The 17,631-nt window shown below is 40.4% G+C and overlaps 3 protein-coding genes across 3 annotated transcripts; all 3 read right to left on the bottom strand.

Annotated features, from left to right (window-relative positions):
- Positions 1-11,060: 11,060 nt before the first annotated feature.
- On the bottom strand, positions 11,061-12,371 carry LOC122004645 (protein ALP1-like). The gene has a single exon (XM_042559498.1). The coding sequence runs from the start codon at positions 12,369-12,371 to the stop codon at positions 11,061-11,063; it is 1,311 nt and encodes a 436-aa protein (XP_042415432.1).
- A 516-nt stretch (positions 12,372-12,887) lies between these two features.
- Positions 12,888-13,877, bottom strand: LOC122004644. Its single transcript, XM_042559497.1, has one exon. The coding sequence runs from the start codon at positions 13,875-13,877 to the stop codon at positions 12,888-12,890; it is 990 nt and encodes a 329-aa protein (XP_042415431.1).
- Positions 13,878-14,495: 618 nt separating this feature from the next.
- LOC122006728 (RING-H2 finger protein ATL65-like) lies at positions 14,496-16,281 on the bottom strand. Its single transcript, XM_042562327.1, has one exon. The coding sequence runs from the start codon at positions 16,266-16,268 to the stop codon at positions 15,024-15,026; it is 1,245 nt and encodes a 414-aa protein (XP_042418261.1). The 5' UTR covers positions 16,269-16,281; the 3' UTR covers positions 14,496-15,023.
- Positions 16,282-17,631: the final 1,350 nt, after the last annotated feature.

The following is a 17,631-nucleotide window of genomic DNA, read 5'->3' as shown; positions in this document are numbered from 1 at the left end:
CTTGCGTTCGGCAGTAGCATGCTTTAAGAATTGTTACTAGGTATTTAAGAGAAATTCTGAGATTTGCTTTCTCCATTTTAATTTGGCAGTAGCATGCTTAAAGAATTGGAAGCTTGAAGGGATTTAGGTTTGTTTCCTTGTTAAGATATTTCGATTTTAATGAAAGGTGCATGTTTCAATTATGGAAGTGCTTTAGTTTAGTCTATGTAGCCTCGTATTATTTCGGATTTTACTTTCTTCTTGATTCTGAAGCATGTAGTAAAGATGTTGTGCTTACTGCCGTGAGTTTCATGAAGGAAATGAAAGGGGATGACTTAGTTTGAAATATGGTTATCTTTTGTTATTAGTCTCCTTGTACATACGATTTGGAGTCATTGTATGTGGTGTAGTATCCGGTTCCTTGTTTGGTTTCCTTGCGTGGCACTGATCAGTTAAGGGAGGAAGAGTAGTGGTTCGGTTTGTTTGGAGTTTGTTGCCATGAAAACCTAATCCAGATTAGTAGGTTTGGGATTTTAACATGGAAGGGTATAGTTGTTTGAGTATGTAGCCTTCTCGGTTCCTTTTTGTTTTCTTACAGTGGCACTGAACAGGAGTTTTGAGCCTTGAGTCGTGTTATGCAAAAGGCATGAATAGCTTTACCTTTGGGAGTGCTCTGTTGGTTCCCTATGGCTTAATTAGACCCTTTTGTTATCAATTGTTTAACATGCTACTAGATTCTTTGTTAGTGATCCTTTTGTTGGTGCGGGAAGCATTCGACGATCGAACCTAAGTTTTGATAATGGAAAAGGATTCAAAGTTAAGGTGCTTTGTTGTCTGACAGCTTTTACTGAGTGTTTCAGGAAAGTCCTAACTGCGGTTAGGCAAGGTAAAACCCTAGGGGGTAGTAACCCTAGGTCATAGGGGGTGGTAACCCTATGCGGAAAGTCTTGGTAGGTCGATAGCTTCAGGCAAAAGTCCTAGGGGGTGGTAACCCTAGGTTGAAAGTCCTGGTGTCGCGAACCAGGTGAAAGTCTGGACTGGCCGGTGAAGCGGATGTTCAGCAGAAAGTCCGGAAGCATCGAGTGCCGAGCAAAGTCCGGCCGATCTCATCAGTATGTTCTTCCGAGTGGAGTAGGTGAGGACGCGTTCCCGTAGAGGGAAAGAGGCGTCGTCGACCTAGGGTTTCCGGTTGGAAACCCAAGTCAGACTCAATGCTGTCAAATCTTTTATTCATCATGTTTCTGTGCTAACTTTGTTTTGCAGGTATGTGTTTGGGACTAACACATTTTGCAGAACAAAGGAGCAAGTTACAACTCGGATGAACAGTGTCCGAGGCGCCCATGGAGCTTGGAGGCGCCTCGAGTGCGAACCACAGCAGACTGGAGGCGCCTTGAATGGAGCTCAAGGCTCCTTGGACCGGAGGTTGAAGGCGCCTTAGATAGGCTAAAGGCGCCTTGAACCAGATAGAGTTCGACCAGGTCAGTGCTGATCCACGCGGGTGACTCGGCTCATTCAAGGCGCCTTGATGAACAGTATAAGGCGCCTTGAACCCTCTTTATAAGGGGTCTCGACCAGCAGCTCTCTACAACTTCTTCCAAGCAATCTTTCTACTACGAGCTGCTCACGAGACGATCCCGAAGTGCTGCTACGAGACACCGACGACCCGGAGCTCCGAAATCTTCAGATTACGATATTGTCGTCGGTATAACTGTACTTTTTCCATTATACTCATTTGTAATACTTGTACTCTTGTCGAGCTTATAGTTGTTGCCCACGGAAAGCGATCAAGGATCGCGGGCCTTCGAGTAGGAGTCGTCACAGGCTCCGAACGAAGTAAATTCCCTTGTCTTTTTGTGTGTTTGTTTCTTTCCGCTGCGTTAATTACTCTACGAACATTTTACGATTCCGATAATCGAACAAATAGCCGCGAGCGCTATTCACCCCCCTCTAGCGCGTCTCGATCCAACACCTTTAACCTGCAGTTATAGTTTTAAGTTTAGCATGTTAGTTTCAGATTTCATGAAAAAATTTCAGATGTAGATTTTCAGTTTTAGTTTATATATATATCTATGCAACGAACTGCCTTTTATTCCAAGTATATAGTTAGATTTTTCTTTAAGCTTTTAGTTTCCCTTTGTTCTGCTATTAGGCAATGAACATAGAATGGCTTGGATTAAGTATTGGTTTATTTGGCTAATTGGAGGTTAATCCGACAGTGATTTTGATTTATTTTATGATGAAGTAGGTAGTGTAATTTCTTTAGTGCAGAAGTGTGGATGAAAGAGTGAAGATGAGCATATGTAATATGTTGTTTTGGTGAGTATCATGTATTAAGACTAAAGATGATTTGAATTGATGTAATGAATTTAACAGGTGAGAAGTATGTGAGTAATTTAGATATGCAAGTAGTAACTTCAGAATAGAAGTTTAGTTTAGAAGATGAGAAAAGAGATTTATATGTTGATCAATATAAATTTTATACTGAGAATTCCTTTCTGACCATAAGTTTAATGGCATAATTGATGTTCAGAATTAAAGTACTTGGATGTGTCAATATCAAGGATTCCATTTGGTCTCAGCCGGTTACTAGAATATGAAATTCTAGGTTTATAATTGCCATGTGAGAATTTTAGTGCAGTTTAGATCTCCTTAAAGTGCAGAATTTTAATGCAGTTGAAATCTCCTTGTAGTGCAGAATTTTAGTGCAGTCTAGATCTCCTTGTAGTGCAGAATTTTAGTGCAGATTTTTATTAAGTATTAGTGTGCAGATTTTATTAAGCATTAGTGTGCAGATTTTTATTTAACATTGCAATGCAGATTTCTGTTAAGCATTGTAGTATAGAATTTTGTTAAGCATTGTAGTATAGAATTTTGTTAAGCATTGTAGTGTAGATTTGCTTTAAGTATTTAGTTTCTTTAGTAGTGCAGATTTGCTAATAGATAGTTTATGGATAGCATTGTAGAACAAGACTTTAGATTTCCCTTAAATATGCATGATTGTGTTACCTAGTTGATTTCACTTATAGATGCATATGGAAAAATACCCTAACAGTATTTTGAGTTTAATAAAAGTATAAGAAGATAAAGAAAAGAAAGGAAAATGCCAAGGCCTTAAGTAGATCCCAAAATCAAGACTTTAGGGATTTTGACATACAAGATGCTTGTTAAAATGTCAAGACATTTAAAGAAAAAGTAATTAAGATATTTTACTTTGAAGAGGCTAGTACCCGACTTCCAAGGTTGTCGTTAAACAAATCCAGGTGACCAATTCCAAGGTCTTGGCCCTGGTAAGACCAAGGTCTTTACCCTCGTAGGACTGGTGACTAGTTACTACAGTCTCTATTAGGGAGCGCGCATAAGATGGTACTACGCCTGAGCCCAAGAAGAAGTTTATTATTATTTTGAAGTATTAAAGTATAAGTTTTTGGAACAAATGAAACAAGCTTCAAAGATGCTTAGAATCAGTAAGTTTAGTTCTTTAGAATTCTAAGCATTCAGTATTAGTTTTATTTGTTTCCCTTATTAGTTTATTGAGCATGATTAGTCTTATTTCTAGCATGCTGTTTAGACTTCCCTATGTTGTTTAGACTTTCCTTTGTTGTTTAGTCTTTCCTTTCTTATTAGGCTTTTCTTTGCTATTTCGAGCATGAGCAGTATTGAGTTCTTAGTTCTATTCCATTTGCTATTGATTCTAGCATGAACATTATAGATTCTTATTTCTAGTTCTTTGTTAATAAATGAGCATGAGTAGCCTTCTTTTTAGCATTTCAGTTTCAGTATCTTTTGTATTTACATGCACTTTCGAGTTTTGTGAGTTAGATAGCGCTTACTAAGCAATTCGCTTATAGTTTGCATTTCCTCCTACTGCAGATAAAGGTAAAGGAAAGCTATAGCCAGAAGGAAGGCGACAAGGAGATGCAAGAGAAGTGTGTGATGCCTGGACTATGGAGAGGGATATGGGGATTTGCTAAGAAGTTCATTAAGATTTTTGTATTTAGATTGCTAGTGAAATTAGGTGGATTAAGTCCTTCTTGCATTGTTGGAATTATCCTTTTATGTTGCTGATTTGTTCATAGAATGTTTTTATGCTTTAAAATTCTTCCATTTAACTGCGTGGGTGTTTGATATATATTCCAGCCACCTGTGGCTGATGTATACTGTGTATGTATTAAAGTTTATGGTCACTGGTACAGGGGAGATGCTGCCGGAATTTTTCGGTAGGGACTTCTCTGGGTTGTGATCATACCAGTTAAGTAGAGTTAGTAGTTAAGTAGCGTCCACCTCTAGAGAGTAGTAGAGAGGTTGGGTCGCTACACAGTGTCTTACCTTAATTTACCAACTTGCCAGTTTCCGGCCCACAGACCTAACTAGACTTCCTTGCCAAATATCTGGTCAGCCCGTCGACCTATCTGGATTTTGCACCAGCTATCTGGTCGGCCCGTCGACCTAGCTGAACTTCGCACCAGCTATTCAATTGGACCGTCGACCTAGCTGAACTTCGCACCAGCTATCCGACTGGACCATCGACCTAGCTGAACTTTGCACCAGATATCTAGTCGGCTCGTCGATCTAGTTGAACTTCACACCAACTATCCGATCGACCCGTTGACTTAGCTGAACTTCTTGCCAGATATCTAGTTGTCTCGTTGACCAATCTGATTTATCTTCTGCACACTTGGTAAGATGGTTAGATCACAACAATACCTAACTTAACTTACTTGTCATTCATCAAAACCTGAGTTAGACCGTTAGTGCAAAATGCACTAACAAGATAAAGTTTCGATGAGAGCTCACTACGTCAACACACTTTTAGGTGCCTGAGAGGGGATCCAGGCGCCCAGATAGGGCTATATAAGGAGGGTTCGACCAACAGCTTGAACACATCAATTTCAAGAAGTTTCTCTCTTGCGTGCTGCTCAGAAAACAATTCTACGATACTCGAACGCTGCTCCGACAATGACTATGCTCAAGACCTACTTTAAAGTTATCGGTATTGTTTTACATTTCAAATTACTTATACTTAAATTGATATTGTATTTGTAATCTCTTAATTAATTAGTGATTGTCCAATGAAATTACTCTCACTTACGGGCCTTGGAGTAGGAGTCGTCATAGACTGCGAACTAAATAAAACTTGGTTGTGTTAGTGTTTGTTTACTTTTACTTTCTATTTCCATTGCCTGCTTACTCTCGATTGTTTTCCAAAAAATGTGAAAACCCGTGAGTACTATTAATCCCCTTCTAGCGCATTGATCCTATAAAAATGTCCATCTTCTCTTTGGGTTTCGTTGAACTAGGAATAAGCACACTAAGAAATATAAATTCATCTTTCATGCACATTCATGGTGGTAGATTGGACGGTGTTAATATAACTGCCAAAATGAATATTGTTGTCCCGCTGACCAAATGCCTAAAATCCATCTTCGAAAAACGTGAAAAGCCATGAGCACTATTCACCCCCTCTAGCGCATTGATTAGAGCTATAAATGAACCAAGCGTTCGTGAACAAGCTTAGTATTCGGTTTGGTAAGAACTTGTTTATGTTCGTTCAATATACACAAAATTGATTAAACAAACAAGCTTGAACAGCTTGTTAAGCTAAACAAGCAAGCTTGAACACATATGTGTTCAGCTCATTAACGTTCGTGAACAACGTTCGTGAACAATGTTCGTGAACAATGTTCGTGTACAACGTTCATGAACAATGTTCACAAACCATATTTATTAATAAAACTCTTTTAAATATGCTAAATAAATAATAAAATAAATAAATAAATTTAAATTATCAAGTTCAATAACCAATCAAACAACTAAAATTTTCAAACAATCAAACATGCTTAAATTAAGAGCTTGATAATATCTAAATGAACCAAGCTCGAACCAAACTCAAGCCAAGCTCGAACCAAGCTTGAATTGAGAGCTTGATAACATCTAAATGAACTAAGCTCAAGCCAAGTTTCAAACAAGCTCAAGCTCATAAAAAATAAACCAAGCCAAGCTTGAACACTCATTTCAAAAGCTTGGTTCATTTTAAGCTCGGCTCGGCTCGGCTCGGTTACCTTATCAAACAAGCTTGAACACCCCAAAGCTCAGCTTGGCTCGGCTTGTTTACAGTCCTAGCATTGATCCTACAAAAATATCTATCTTCTCTTTGGGTTTAGTTGGATCAGGAATAAGTATAGTAAGAAACATAAATTTATCTTTTATGCACATCTATGATGGTAGATTGTATGATGTTAATATAACTAGCTAAGATGAATATTATTGTCCTTACTGACCAAATAATTAAAATCTATCTTCGGAAAGTCTCAATCTTATATTACGTATATTGCAAAGAAAGAGAATACAATATCAAAATATTTCCATGTAGGGGAATCATAAGGATGACATATAATATCTCCTTCATGCTCATGTTTATGATGTCACATCATGTGGCAAGCTGTAACGGTAGATGCATATAAGCGTTGAAGTCTAGCAGTTAATGGAAAGTAATATATCACTTTCTAAGTAATTTTTTTTCTTCTTTCCTGGTATGTGAAAATCATGCTTATAACGAGGGTGAGTACAAATTTTATATTCACTCAGTTCGTTGTCTTCATTCAAAAATATCATGCAGTTGTTTATGCAACAATCAATCTTTTCTATAGGCAAACATAAACCTCTAACCAATTTCTTTGTATTCTAGAAGCTATCAGTCATATGTTATCAGCAGGGAGGAACTCTGATATCAATTGACATATGTCATAATAACATCTTTCTGAAAAATAATATTCTGCTTTCATATTCAATAACCTTGTCATAACTGATAGTTGAGAATAACAGATGGAATGCTTTCCCACAATTCTCTTTCACTAGTCTTTAATATTTCATATAATTGTTAATATTTAGATGTTGATATTTCATCTATATTGGAATAATCAACTGTATTCATCGCATTGTGAACCATTACTTGCATTGTAATATCATTAGTTGATGATTCCCCAATAATAGTTGTGTCAGATGATGAACCACTAGAAAGTTTAATTGGTTCATATAAATAAGGTTCTTCGTGACAGTACCAATTGTAGTAATTTGACACAAAACTTTTTACATATATATGTACTTTCATGATATCCTCATTATGGAAGACTCTATTTCTACATTTGGAATGATTACATGGACACCGTAATTCGACACCATTCATACATTCTAGATGACTATTAGCAAAGTTCACAAACTGTTCAATTTCAGTAATAAAATCATCTCTAATAATCCATTATTTAATCGATTATACATCCAAACTTTGTTCATATACATTGTCACATAGTAAAATATAATTTCATACAATTTGTTACAAAGTACATGAGTTACTAAAGCTATTAAATTGAGAATTAAAAATTATCTTACATGTAAATTATACCAACACTAAAATAATAAAATGACTATATCATGTTATGTATCTAAATTCATCCATGTAAAATAGTATATAGATACTGTTTAATAAATTATACTTAAAAATGTATAGTCCAACTAGAGAAGAGCAACAAATACAGTATACTACAAAAGAAAAAATAATTATAATTAATCACAAACAATGACAAGCTAGGATAAATTCACGGTAAGACCAACAACTGCTAACCAAGCAGGCAGTCACGACCAATAGGTGGCAGTCGACTATGTTGCCAGCCACCACGAACAATTATTGGTCGCCCAACCTGTGTGTTGACGGTCGACAAAGAAACCAGCTAGGCGCTGGCAGTCGACAAAGAAGCCAACCGGGTACTGGCAGTCAACACAATCACCAACCACATGTTGGCAGTCAGTACAACCTGTTGGTGCAATATTCCCTAGGTCAAGGTTGACCCGATTGACTGAGCTTGAATTGGTTCAAGCTCGAGTCTTGATGTTTGGGTTTCGATGTTTGACAATACATGGAGACAACACATGGAGATTGCAGGTGCGATTGTTCATGTGGGGAGATTGTGAAGGAGAGTCAAGTAGGTCAAGGTTGACTGGATACTTGACTGGAAAATCCTGGTGAGTGAAGCCAAGTGAAAAACCTAGTGAGTGAAGCTAGGCAGTATGGGAAATCTTGGTGAGTGAAGCCAGGTGAAAGTCCTGGTGATTGAAGCCAGGCAGTTGTGGAAAATTCTGGTGAGTGAAGACAGGTGAAAGACCTAGTGAGTAAAGCTAGGCAGTATGGGAAATCCTGGTGAGTGAAGCCAGGTGAAAGTCCTGGTGAGTGAAGCCAAGCAGTTGTGGAAAATCCTGGTGAGTGAAGCCAGGTGAAAGACCTAGTGAGTGAAGCTAGGCAGTATGGGAAATCCTGGTGAGTGAAGCCAGGTGAAAGTCCTAATGAGTGAAGCTAGGCAGTTGGGAAATCCTGGTGAGTGAAGCCAGATGAAAATCCTAGTGAGTGAAGCTAGGCAGTAAGGAAAGACCTGGTGAGTGAAGCCAGACAATTGGGAAGTCCAAGTAGGTCAAAGGGACTGACTGGATACTTGACACGAGGAAATCCAGATGGGTCAAGGGTTGACCAGACATCTGGTGAAAGTCCAAGTGGGTCATGGAGGACCAGACACTTGGCACGAGGAGAAAAGTCCAAGTGGGTCAAAGGGATTGATCAAACACTTGGTGAGGGAGTTCTGGCAGGTCAAGGGTGACCGGATGCTAGGCATAATGTACCAACAGGTCATGGTTGACCGGATGTTGGTTTAGGAGACTTTGGACTTGATTTGGCAAGTCTTACATGGGCTGGATCGATCAACCGATCGATTGGCTCATGCCCAATCGATCGGTTGATCGATTGGGTGAGTCCCGCGGAAGGAGAACCTCCTAATCGATCAGTGGATCGATTGGGGAGAATTCCTGATCGCATAGAATGGCTCTGGATCGATCAGACGATCGATTCAGAGCTTCCAATCGATCGGTCGATCGATTGGGAGTTGTGATTCTGTGTGATAAGTCCTGGATCGATCGACCGATCGATTCAGGCGATTCCTAAGAGCACAGAGGCGCTCTGGATCGATCGGCCGATCGATCCAAAGCCTCCCCAATCGATTGGGAGCAATCCAATCGATTGAGATCCGACCGTTGGCACTGTATAAAGACGTTGGCGTGCGATTTCGTCGGCACTACTTCCACGGCTTCCATCTTCGATTCACTACGACTTCATAGCGATTCTCTCCACAGCTCTCACGCTAGATCTTGAAGGTTCTTGGAGGCTTGTGTTGGTGCACGTCCAAGTCAAGAGGCGAGGAAGAAGCTAGGGTTAGAGTTTCTTGTGCATATCTTGTAAGTTTTTGCTTGTATTGTATTTTCCTTCCCTTTCTTCTTGTACTGTGAGCTTGTAGGGCTTCTCCGCCTTCGGTAGTTACCGAAAAGGAGTGTTTTCATAGTGGAGGGTGCGTGAGTGTGTGGATCCTTGGATTAGTCACCTCTTCTTGAGGTGGATACCAAGTAAATCCCTAGTGTTAGCGTTGTGTATTTGTTTCTTTGTATTTTTCGCTGCATTTCATCACAAGAAGCAAGCAACAACGAACACGAAATCGCGAAGAGCTATTCACCCCTCCCCCTCTAGCTACATTTCGATTCCAACAACCTCCAGCCGCGTCTTATGCTAGCCGCTAGTCACTGTCGACGTTGGGAAGAGGAAGAGGAGAGGGGGGAGGGGGCAGAGGGACTTATTGGAGAATCACCCGAGTGTTGGAGATTTGGGAAGAAGTAACCAAAGAGATTTCGGAAGAAGGAACCAAAGCCGCGCGTGAGTGTGAGGAAAAGGAAATTGGGGCGGTGCCTTAATTTCAATCGGACTTACCGACAGAATAAGATTCCGCCGATAGTCCATCGGAGGTTACCAACAGAATATAGCTTTCGTCGATAATTCCAAATGGAATTACCGGTGAAATATATATTTCGTCAGTAATTGTATTTGATATTACTGACGGAATAATAATTCTATCGGTAACCCGAAATTATGTCAACAGAAATCAAATTCTATCGGTTATTATCGACAGAATGTGATTGTCATCAAGAATTTATTTGATATTACCGACAGAGAAAAACATTCCTCCAGTAATCCTAAGCATCTCAACAAAAATTCCGTTGGTAACCTTAAGCTTGACGGAAATTAAATTTTATAGATTCCGTTGAGAATTTATGACTATTTAATTTCTATCAAAAATTTTACCAATAATCTTGATTTTTTTTAGATATAATAATTAATAAATTTGATTTAAAAAAAGACGAGCACAACTTTAATAATATTAATATTTCTGTGTCATATATTTTTGAATGTATTAAATATTATTATATAATGTTTTTGAATAATTAATATTCATATATATTTTATTTTATTTATATTTTTAAATTAATTAATTAATTTTTTATATCACTTATAATTGATCGTCAGTCTCATATAATTTTGAATGCCAACAATGCTTCTGATAGAGATATTTGTCCTAGCAACCATTTACATAAAAAATTTTTTTTGACAAAATCCAGTGAAGTAATTACTCATGTAAGTGTACCAATCCGGAATCCGGAGTGGCTGCAATCTTTTTACCATGGCCATGTTGTAAGAGCATCCACAATGCTCTAACATTATAACACTTACTATATCATCAAAAAGTATGGGGCCCACTGCCACATATTCATTATAACAACATCCTTCTTTCACCCACATCCCTTTTAATATTAATACCCATTATTCATGGGTCCCACCGTCCACTCACTCATTTTAACATTATATCATATTAAATAAATATGTATTAAATATGTTTTAAAATATTTAAATTATTATTATTTTTAATAATAATTTTACGTTTAAAAATAAAATTTTATTATTTTTCAAAAATAATATTAATTTTTTAAATATATTTATTAAATAAAATAAATGTTGGTGAGAAAACGAAATTAGAATGTTAGGAAAACGAAATTGTAAAGTTAGGAAAACGAAATTACAACTGAATACCTAAAATTATAAAGTTGGGAAAATGAAATTACAACTGAACACCTAAAATTATAAAATTGGGAAAACGAAATTACAACTGAGCGGCTAAAATTACAAAGTTGGGAAAATAAAATTTATTTTAAATATTAATTCATGGATTGTTGTTGTATTGCCCCCAGATATGCTCAACTAAGTCGGCGCGAAGTTGGTGATGAACTTGAGTGTCACGTAACTCAGAATTTGTTCGAAGATAATCCTGAAATCCTCGATTTGAGCCATGGATAGGTTGTGTGGGTTCGTCACCTTCTTCGCTGTACCAATTTGTCACGTGACCTCCCTCATCCTCAACAATCATATTATGCAAAATAATGCATGCTAACATGATTTGTTTTAACTTTTTCCTATACCAATACCGAGCTGGACCTCTGATAATCGCCCATCGAGATTGGAGCACCCCAAATGCCCGTTCAACATCTTTTCTTGCAGACTCCTGTCTTTCCTTAAACAACTTCCTCTTGGGATCCTCCGGACAAGGAAAAGCCTTAACAAAAGTAGCCCACTCGGGATATATTCCATCTGTTAGATAATAGCCCTTCGTATATGTAGTGCCGTTCACCGTGAAATTAATCGCCGGCATATTTCCTTGCAAGACGTTGTTGAATATGGGAGATTCATATAACACGTTAATATCGTTACGTGAACCGGCGACCCCAAAAAATGCATGCCATATCCACAAGTCATGAGACGCGACCGCTTCAAGTACGATTGTTGGTGACTCATGCCCCCTTGTAAATTGACCTTTCCAAGCAACTGGACAATTTTTCCATTTCCAGTGCATACAATCAAGGCTACCTAACATGCCAGGAAAGCCATGTCTCTCATCATGCATTTGAAGAAGACGTTGAACATCATCAGCATTTGGCATTCTCAAGTACCTATCACCAAATATTTCAACAACGTATTCGCAGAACTTGAAAAGGCACCTGATGGCAGTTGATTCACCCATACGTAGGTACTCGTCAAGATGATCGGCAGGGACTCCGTAAGCCAGTTGACGAATCGCAGCGGTGCATTTTTGTAGTGGTGACAACCCTTTTCTTCGTACAGCATCGTCCCTTTGTTGAAAAAATGCTGAATGATTCTCTAATGCATTTACTATGCGGAGGAATAACTCTCTTCGCATTCGAAATCGTCTTCGAAATATTTCATCGTGAAATACTGAATTTATAGAGAAATAATCATTAACAAGCCTCTCATGCCCGGCTTTAGTATTTCTTTGGAGGAACCTTCTTCTGCGCGTGTCCCTCCTCTGATATGCTTCCATAAGTTGTTGGTGTTGTTGAAGAACCAATAACATCAGTTCTTCACCCGGATCATAAGCTTGCTCATCGATTTCAACATGGACTTCATCTTCGCTTGTCGAACTGGAACTTGAGCTAGAGCTGCCGGTAGAATGAGACATTTTTGGAGGAAACATGTTTTAGTATATGTGTTTGAGAAATGGTATGATAGTCTATATATATTGTTTTTGTCATGCAACGGCTAGTTTGCAATGATGAGTATGCAACGTCGCGTTGCAACGGCTAATTTGTAACGGTAAGTTTGTAACGCCTAGTTTGTAACGGCTAGTTTCCAACGGCTAGTTGTAACAACTAGTTTCCAACGACTAGTTGTAACAGCTAGTTTCCAACGGCTAGTTGTAACATCTAATTTCCAACGACTTGTTTATAACGACTATTTTACAAAAATATAATAATTAAAAATCACATTAATCGAAATGAGAAATACAATAATTAAAAATTACAATCACTCAAAAATATAATAATACTAGAAAATGAACGTTAAGTAAACAATTTAGATATTCCATCTCGACCTAATATCCTTGCATAGGCATTCATGTATGATAAGCTGCTCCTTTGTCATCTGCGAGGTGTCTTTGTTCAATATTTCGTACTCCTTCAACTTCAAGCGACGATTCTTAGCTTGATTTTGACAATGCGACTTTTGCCTTAATCTCCTCTACTTCAAGTTGTTTTTGTTTCAAATCGACTTCGGACTTCTTCACGCTTGTGTACTCAGTGAACTTTGTGATAATATTGTTGTAGTTTACTGTCAGATCCTTCATGGTCGATTTTACTTTGTCTTTCCCCTTTCTTTTTGCCTTTTGCCCCATTGGATGAGTATCTTCATAATCCGGTCTATACTCACATCTTGGTTGGAGGAGGTGTTGCTTGCTCCAGACTCTGAGGTCCTCGTCTTCTTTGTCGCCACAAAGTGATCCGGACCGTGGAGTAAACATTGGACGGTCTTTGACAATTCTCCACACATGTTCGAGATTGAATGCAACATCATTGTTTTCAGATAGATATTTTTCGTACGCAAACCTCAATATATCTTCATCACTGTGACCACTTCGATATGAACTATAAATACTATTGTAATTTGCGTTGAATCGATATACCTTCTTTTGGATTGTATTGTGCCAATGTGACCGTATAACATTTGCACTTCTGGTGTTTGAACCTTGGGGAAGATTCTCATTGTAGTAGCTTGCAACCCGTCCCCAAAAAGCATCCGCCTTTTGATCATTGCCGATTATTGGATCATCACTGATAGTGACAAAACTTCTCGCTAAGACCTCGTCTTCAACCTTTGTCCAACTTAAACGCTTTCTTGTACCCTTAGCATTTGAAACCGTCTTTTCTAAATTGACCACCTCAATTGGGGATTCACGGTCGGAAAGTTGAGTTTCCGGGACAAAAGTCGGAGTTGCAGGTTCATTCGACATTGAAGGAGTGAAAGACATACCAGTTGTGTGCGGGGTACCATATCCATGAACAACCGACGGCGTGAAATATGGATGACTCATGTTTTGCCAATATTCGGCTGGAAGCGGTTGATATGGACCTCGAGGGGCATAATTTCCAAACCCTTGGACATTTTGAAGATTTTGTGGAGGAAACGTCATACTGGGAAATGGATATGGGTATTGATAATTTGGTGGAATTTGTGGATTCTGGGAAGATGAATATTCTTGCGAGTTGTTTGTAGAATTCAAGAAATTGGAAAAAAATACCCTATTATTTTCATCCATTTCGGATAGAAAATAAGATGGTAGGAACTTGAAAAAATATACGGGGAGAGAATTTAGAGAGTGAAATTGAAAGAGTAGTGAGTGGGAATGAAAATATGTGCACATATGGATGGATATTTATAGTCAAAATTTCAAACTAGCCGTTAAAAAGTAATCATTTTATTAAAAATTTTAAATTAAATAGCTATTTTTTTTGAATTAGTCGTTGCTTTTGCCGTTGTCTTCTGCTTTTTTTATTTTTTTTATTTTAGAGTTTATATTTTTATTAAAAAAAAAAATAAAATATAACATGGGGTGGGCCAGCCCTGCCCCACCCCAATGCTGCTTGAACGCGTTCAGAATACTGTACGCGTTCAAGCTAATTGAATGAACGCGGCGTTCCACAACGCCGCGTTAAAGCAACAGTGACGTTATAACGCCGCTTTAACGCGACGTTGTGGATACCCTAAGTTGCAAGAACATATGTACCCTAGTCCAGTAGTCCCTCATGGCTAAGGTGGCAAAATAGTCTAATGTTTCTTTTAAACGGCGATGTCTTAATTCCCACTGACGTCCACATTCACGGATATATGTCACAATCTCCCGCCAAGTCACCAACAGCATAACCCACTAGGAGTATCCAAATAATTGACTAATCCTACGAGTGCGGCCCCCATGCCGTCGTAAAGAGGGTCTAATTGCTGGAGACAAATAGGAAGGCGGGTGCAGGAAACAGGGGTGTACAGAAGAAAGGCACCGTCAAAAAAGAAGAATTTCTCTTATCCGTTGACTGGAAAAGCCAGCCATTTGTCACGAGTCTATCACGTGCCACCATTCAAATAGTAGCTGCATTTATGAGCACCAACAGCCCGTCGCCCACTTCCACATCCCTTCGCTTGATCTCTCCCTCCGCCATTAAAAGCGAGCAGGCAGCTCATTAAATTGAGGCATGCGACCGCCATTAAGGAGCTCCACCTCATCACCATCCACCTTCTCTCTCCCGCCACATTGCATCCTCCGGTCACCGCCGGCCGACGTTGGCTATTTCAACCGGTCCGGCGACAGCAGCGCCTCCGGGTCCCCGCACCGCATCCGACTGGAGGAAAACGCCGCCGACAACGACGACGACGGCAGAGCCGCCGCTCGCACGGACAGCGATATCGACGATGGGCTCGTCATCGACCTGCTCCTCCGCGCCGACGGCCCCGCGCCGAAGCTCAGCCGCCCGCTGGGCTCCGATGAGAGCGGGAAGAACCCGCGGCGCTTGAAGAAGGCCGGGGATTTGGCGAGACGGGAGGAGCGGAAGGAGAACACCCGCGACGCGGAGGACCCGCAGAAAGGAGACGGCCAACGTTTGCTCCAGAAACCCCCTACTCGCCCGTGGCGATGCCGCCACGGAGACGCCGTTGATGGTTCTAGAACCATCCGATCCGCCTCCATACCCCGGTCGAAGCCGTCGGAGTAGGATCGCTTGAGGAGGAAATCCCGCGGGCCGACAGCGCGGGCAGGGGACACCTCTGAAGAGACCGCGATCTCGCGATCGGGTTGCTCCGGCGGCATTGCGGCGGTGTCGTTAGGGTTTACCGCGGTCAGAATCGGGGGATCGACAAGGAAAATGTCATCGAGGCTGGGGCGGATCCGGGCGGCGCGGATTGGGGCGAAAGGAGGGATCTCGCGGAGGAGGAGCACGGCGGCGCGGCAGAGAGGGCAGGTGGCGTGGGAGCGGAGCCACACGTCGATGCAATCCGTGTGGAAGGCGTGGGCGCACAGCGGCAGCGTGCGGAGCGCATCATCATCTTCGAACTCCAGCAAGCACACCGCGCACTCCCGATTGGTGGCGGCCAGGTGCTTGGCTTTGGTCCGCGAGAAGAGCGACACCGGCAGCGCCTTGATCGCCGCATCGTCGAGGCCGTAGGCTGAGAGAAAGATCTCGGACGAGTCGAAGGAGGCAGCGCCGACGCCGCCGAAGGGCTGGGGCGATTCCAAGTCGGAGACAGAGGCCGTCGACTGGAGGAGCCGCCGTCGCCGCCTCCACCTCCGCCAGCGGCGGTGTAGCCGGCTCAGATGCCGGGACACCACCCCAGCGTAGAGCACGATGAGGATAGCGGTGCCGACGACGGCGACCATGGCGATGAGCGGGGGGCTGAAGTCCGGGGTGACCCGCGCCTTAGGTGGCGAGTCACCTCCGCCGCTGCTTCCGATCGAGGGGGACGGCCCCCAAGCGAAATCGTAGAAAGCTGCGGCCGCGACCGGGGCCGCCGCGGGTGTTTCAGCCGTCGTCTTCATCACTGGTAACAAACTACGCAAAGAAACATCGTAAGTCTCCTTCGCTCGATCTTTATTTTGTCCTCGCGTTGCCTTCCGCACTGTTTGTACCATCTGTTCTCGCGAGGACCCCGCATTAACTTATCATGTTCCAGCAAGCTATCATAAATAAATCTCAAATTCGACGAGGCCTCTGAAAGTGTCCCCGCGGGACATCGTAACAATTCGAGGTACACAACGACGGCGTTTGAGTTCAGAAGGAGCCCTTCCCTGAAGCGCATCGAGCACGTGCATAGCGCGTGACTGGCAAAGGTAATAAATGGCCCTTGCTAAGCATTTATGAATTATTTTTCTTCTGATTTTCAAAATTATTTCATTAGAAATAGTAAATTAAATTTGATGTATTAATTGCCGAATAAATAGGACTGGACTTTTTGCTCGTATGACACAGCCAATGGCGTAGATAGCCTTTGCCCTTATCGTTTACAATAAATCCTTCACCACAAAAAAGACTCAAGCATCATGTCAACACATAATGGCACTTGATTGGGATTGGACCTGGTGAACCCCAAGCACAGCAGTTCATACAATCAGTCGAAAATAAAACGCACTCATTTAGTCGCAAATAAAACATATGCAGGAGAAGCCATAATTGTGGATTATGCAAAGAATAAAGATAAAATATTTGTATCAGTAACTGATTTATTAATCATTTATTGTAAAAGCGCCTGGTATACTACTAAATTTAAACATTACATTTGTGCACTGTCTTTAAACACTTTGATGTAGAAACATTTTGTTGAACTAAATGAAATAACCCAATTGATTGAGCTAATGAATTAAGGAAATGGATTGAATTAAACGGCGTATGGTAATTATAAATTCAATGAAAGGGCCCACTTAGTTCAATAAAGAGATATAGTTAAACTAAATAATGACATTTATATGAAAATTATAGTTAAATTGGTAGCACTTGTTGGAACTAATTAAGCCACCTATTGGAGTTAAATAGTGGCAATTGTAAATTAATAGAAAAAAATTCGATACAAAAAAATTAACTTAATAAAACTGCTCTAGGAAAGGGTGTGCACCGGATTTAAGGCGAAAGGATCTTCATCCTCTTTTATGGAAGATGTAGGACGAGAGACGATGGCTCAACATCTGAAGTGAAAAAGCGATCATTTACATGTTCAACATTGATCCAGTCCTAAAGAGTGTTGATTAAATCTGAGAACAAACATTAAAGTAGACTTAAAAACTTATTATTCAGCTACAATAATAAAAAATCTCTTTTTCTATCTTCCCATCTTTCTGTCTCTACACTCTCATATTGTTGTATTGTTGAATTATAAAGTGATGTTTTTTTTTTTTTAAGTTAAGATTT

Source organism: Zingiber officinale, chromosome 7B (genome assembly GCF_018446385.1).
Source record: "Zingiber officinale cultivar Zhangliang chromosome 7B, Zo_v1.1, whole genome shotgun sequence".
Taxonomy (NCBI): Eukaryota; Viridiplantae; Streptophyta; class Magnoliopsida; order Zingiberales; family Zingiberaceae; genus Zingiber; species Zingiber officinale.
This window is presented reverse-complemented; position numbering and strand designations above follow the sequence as displayed.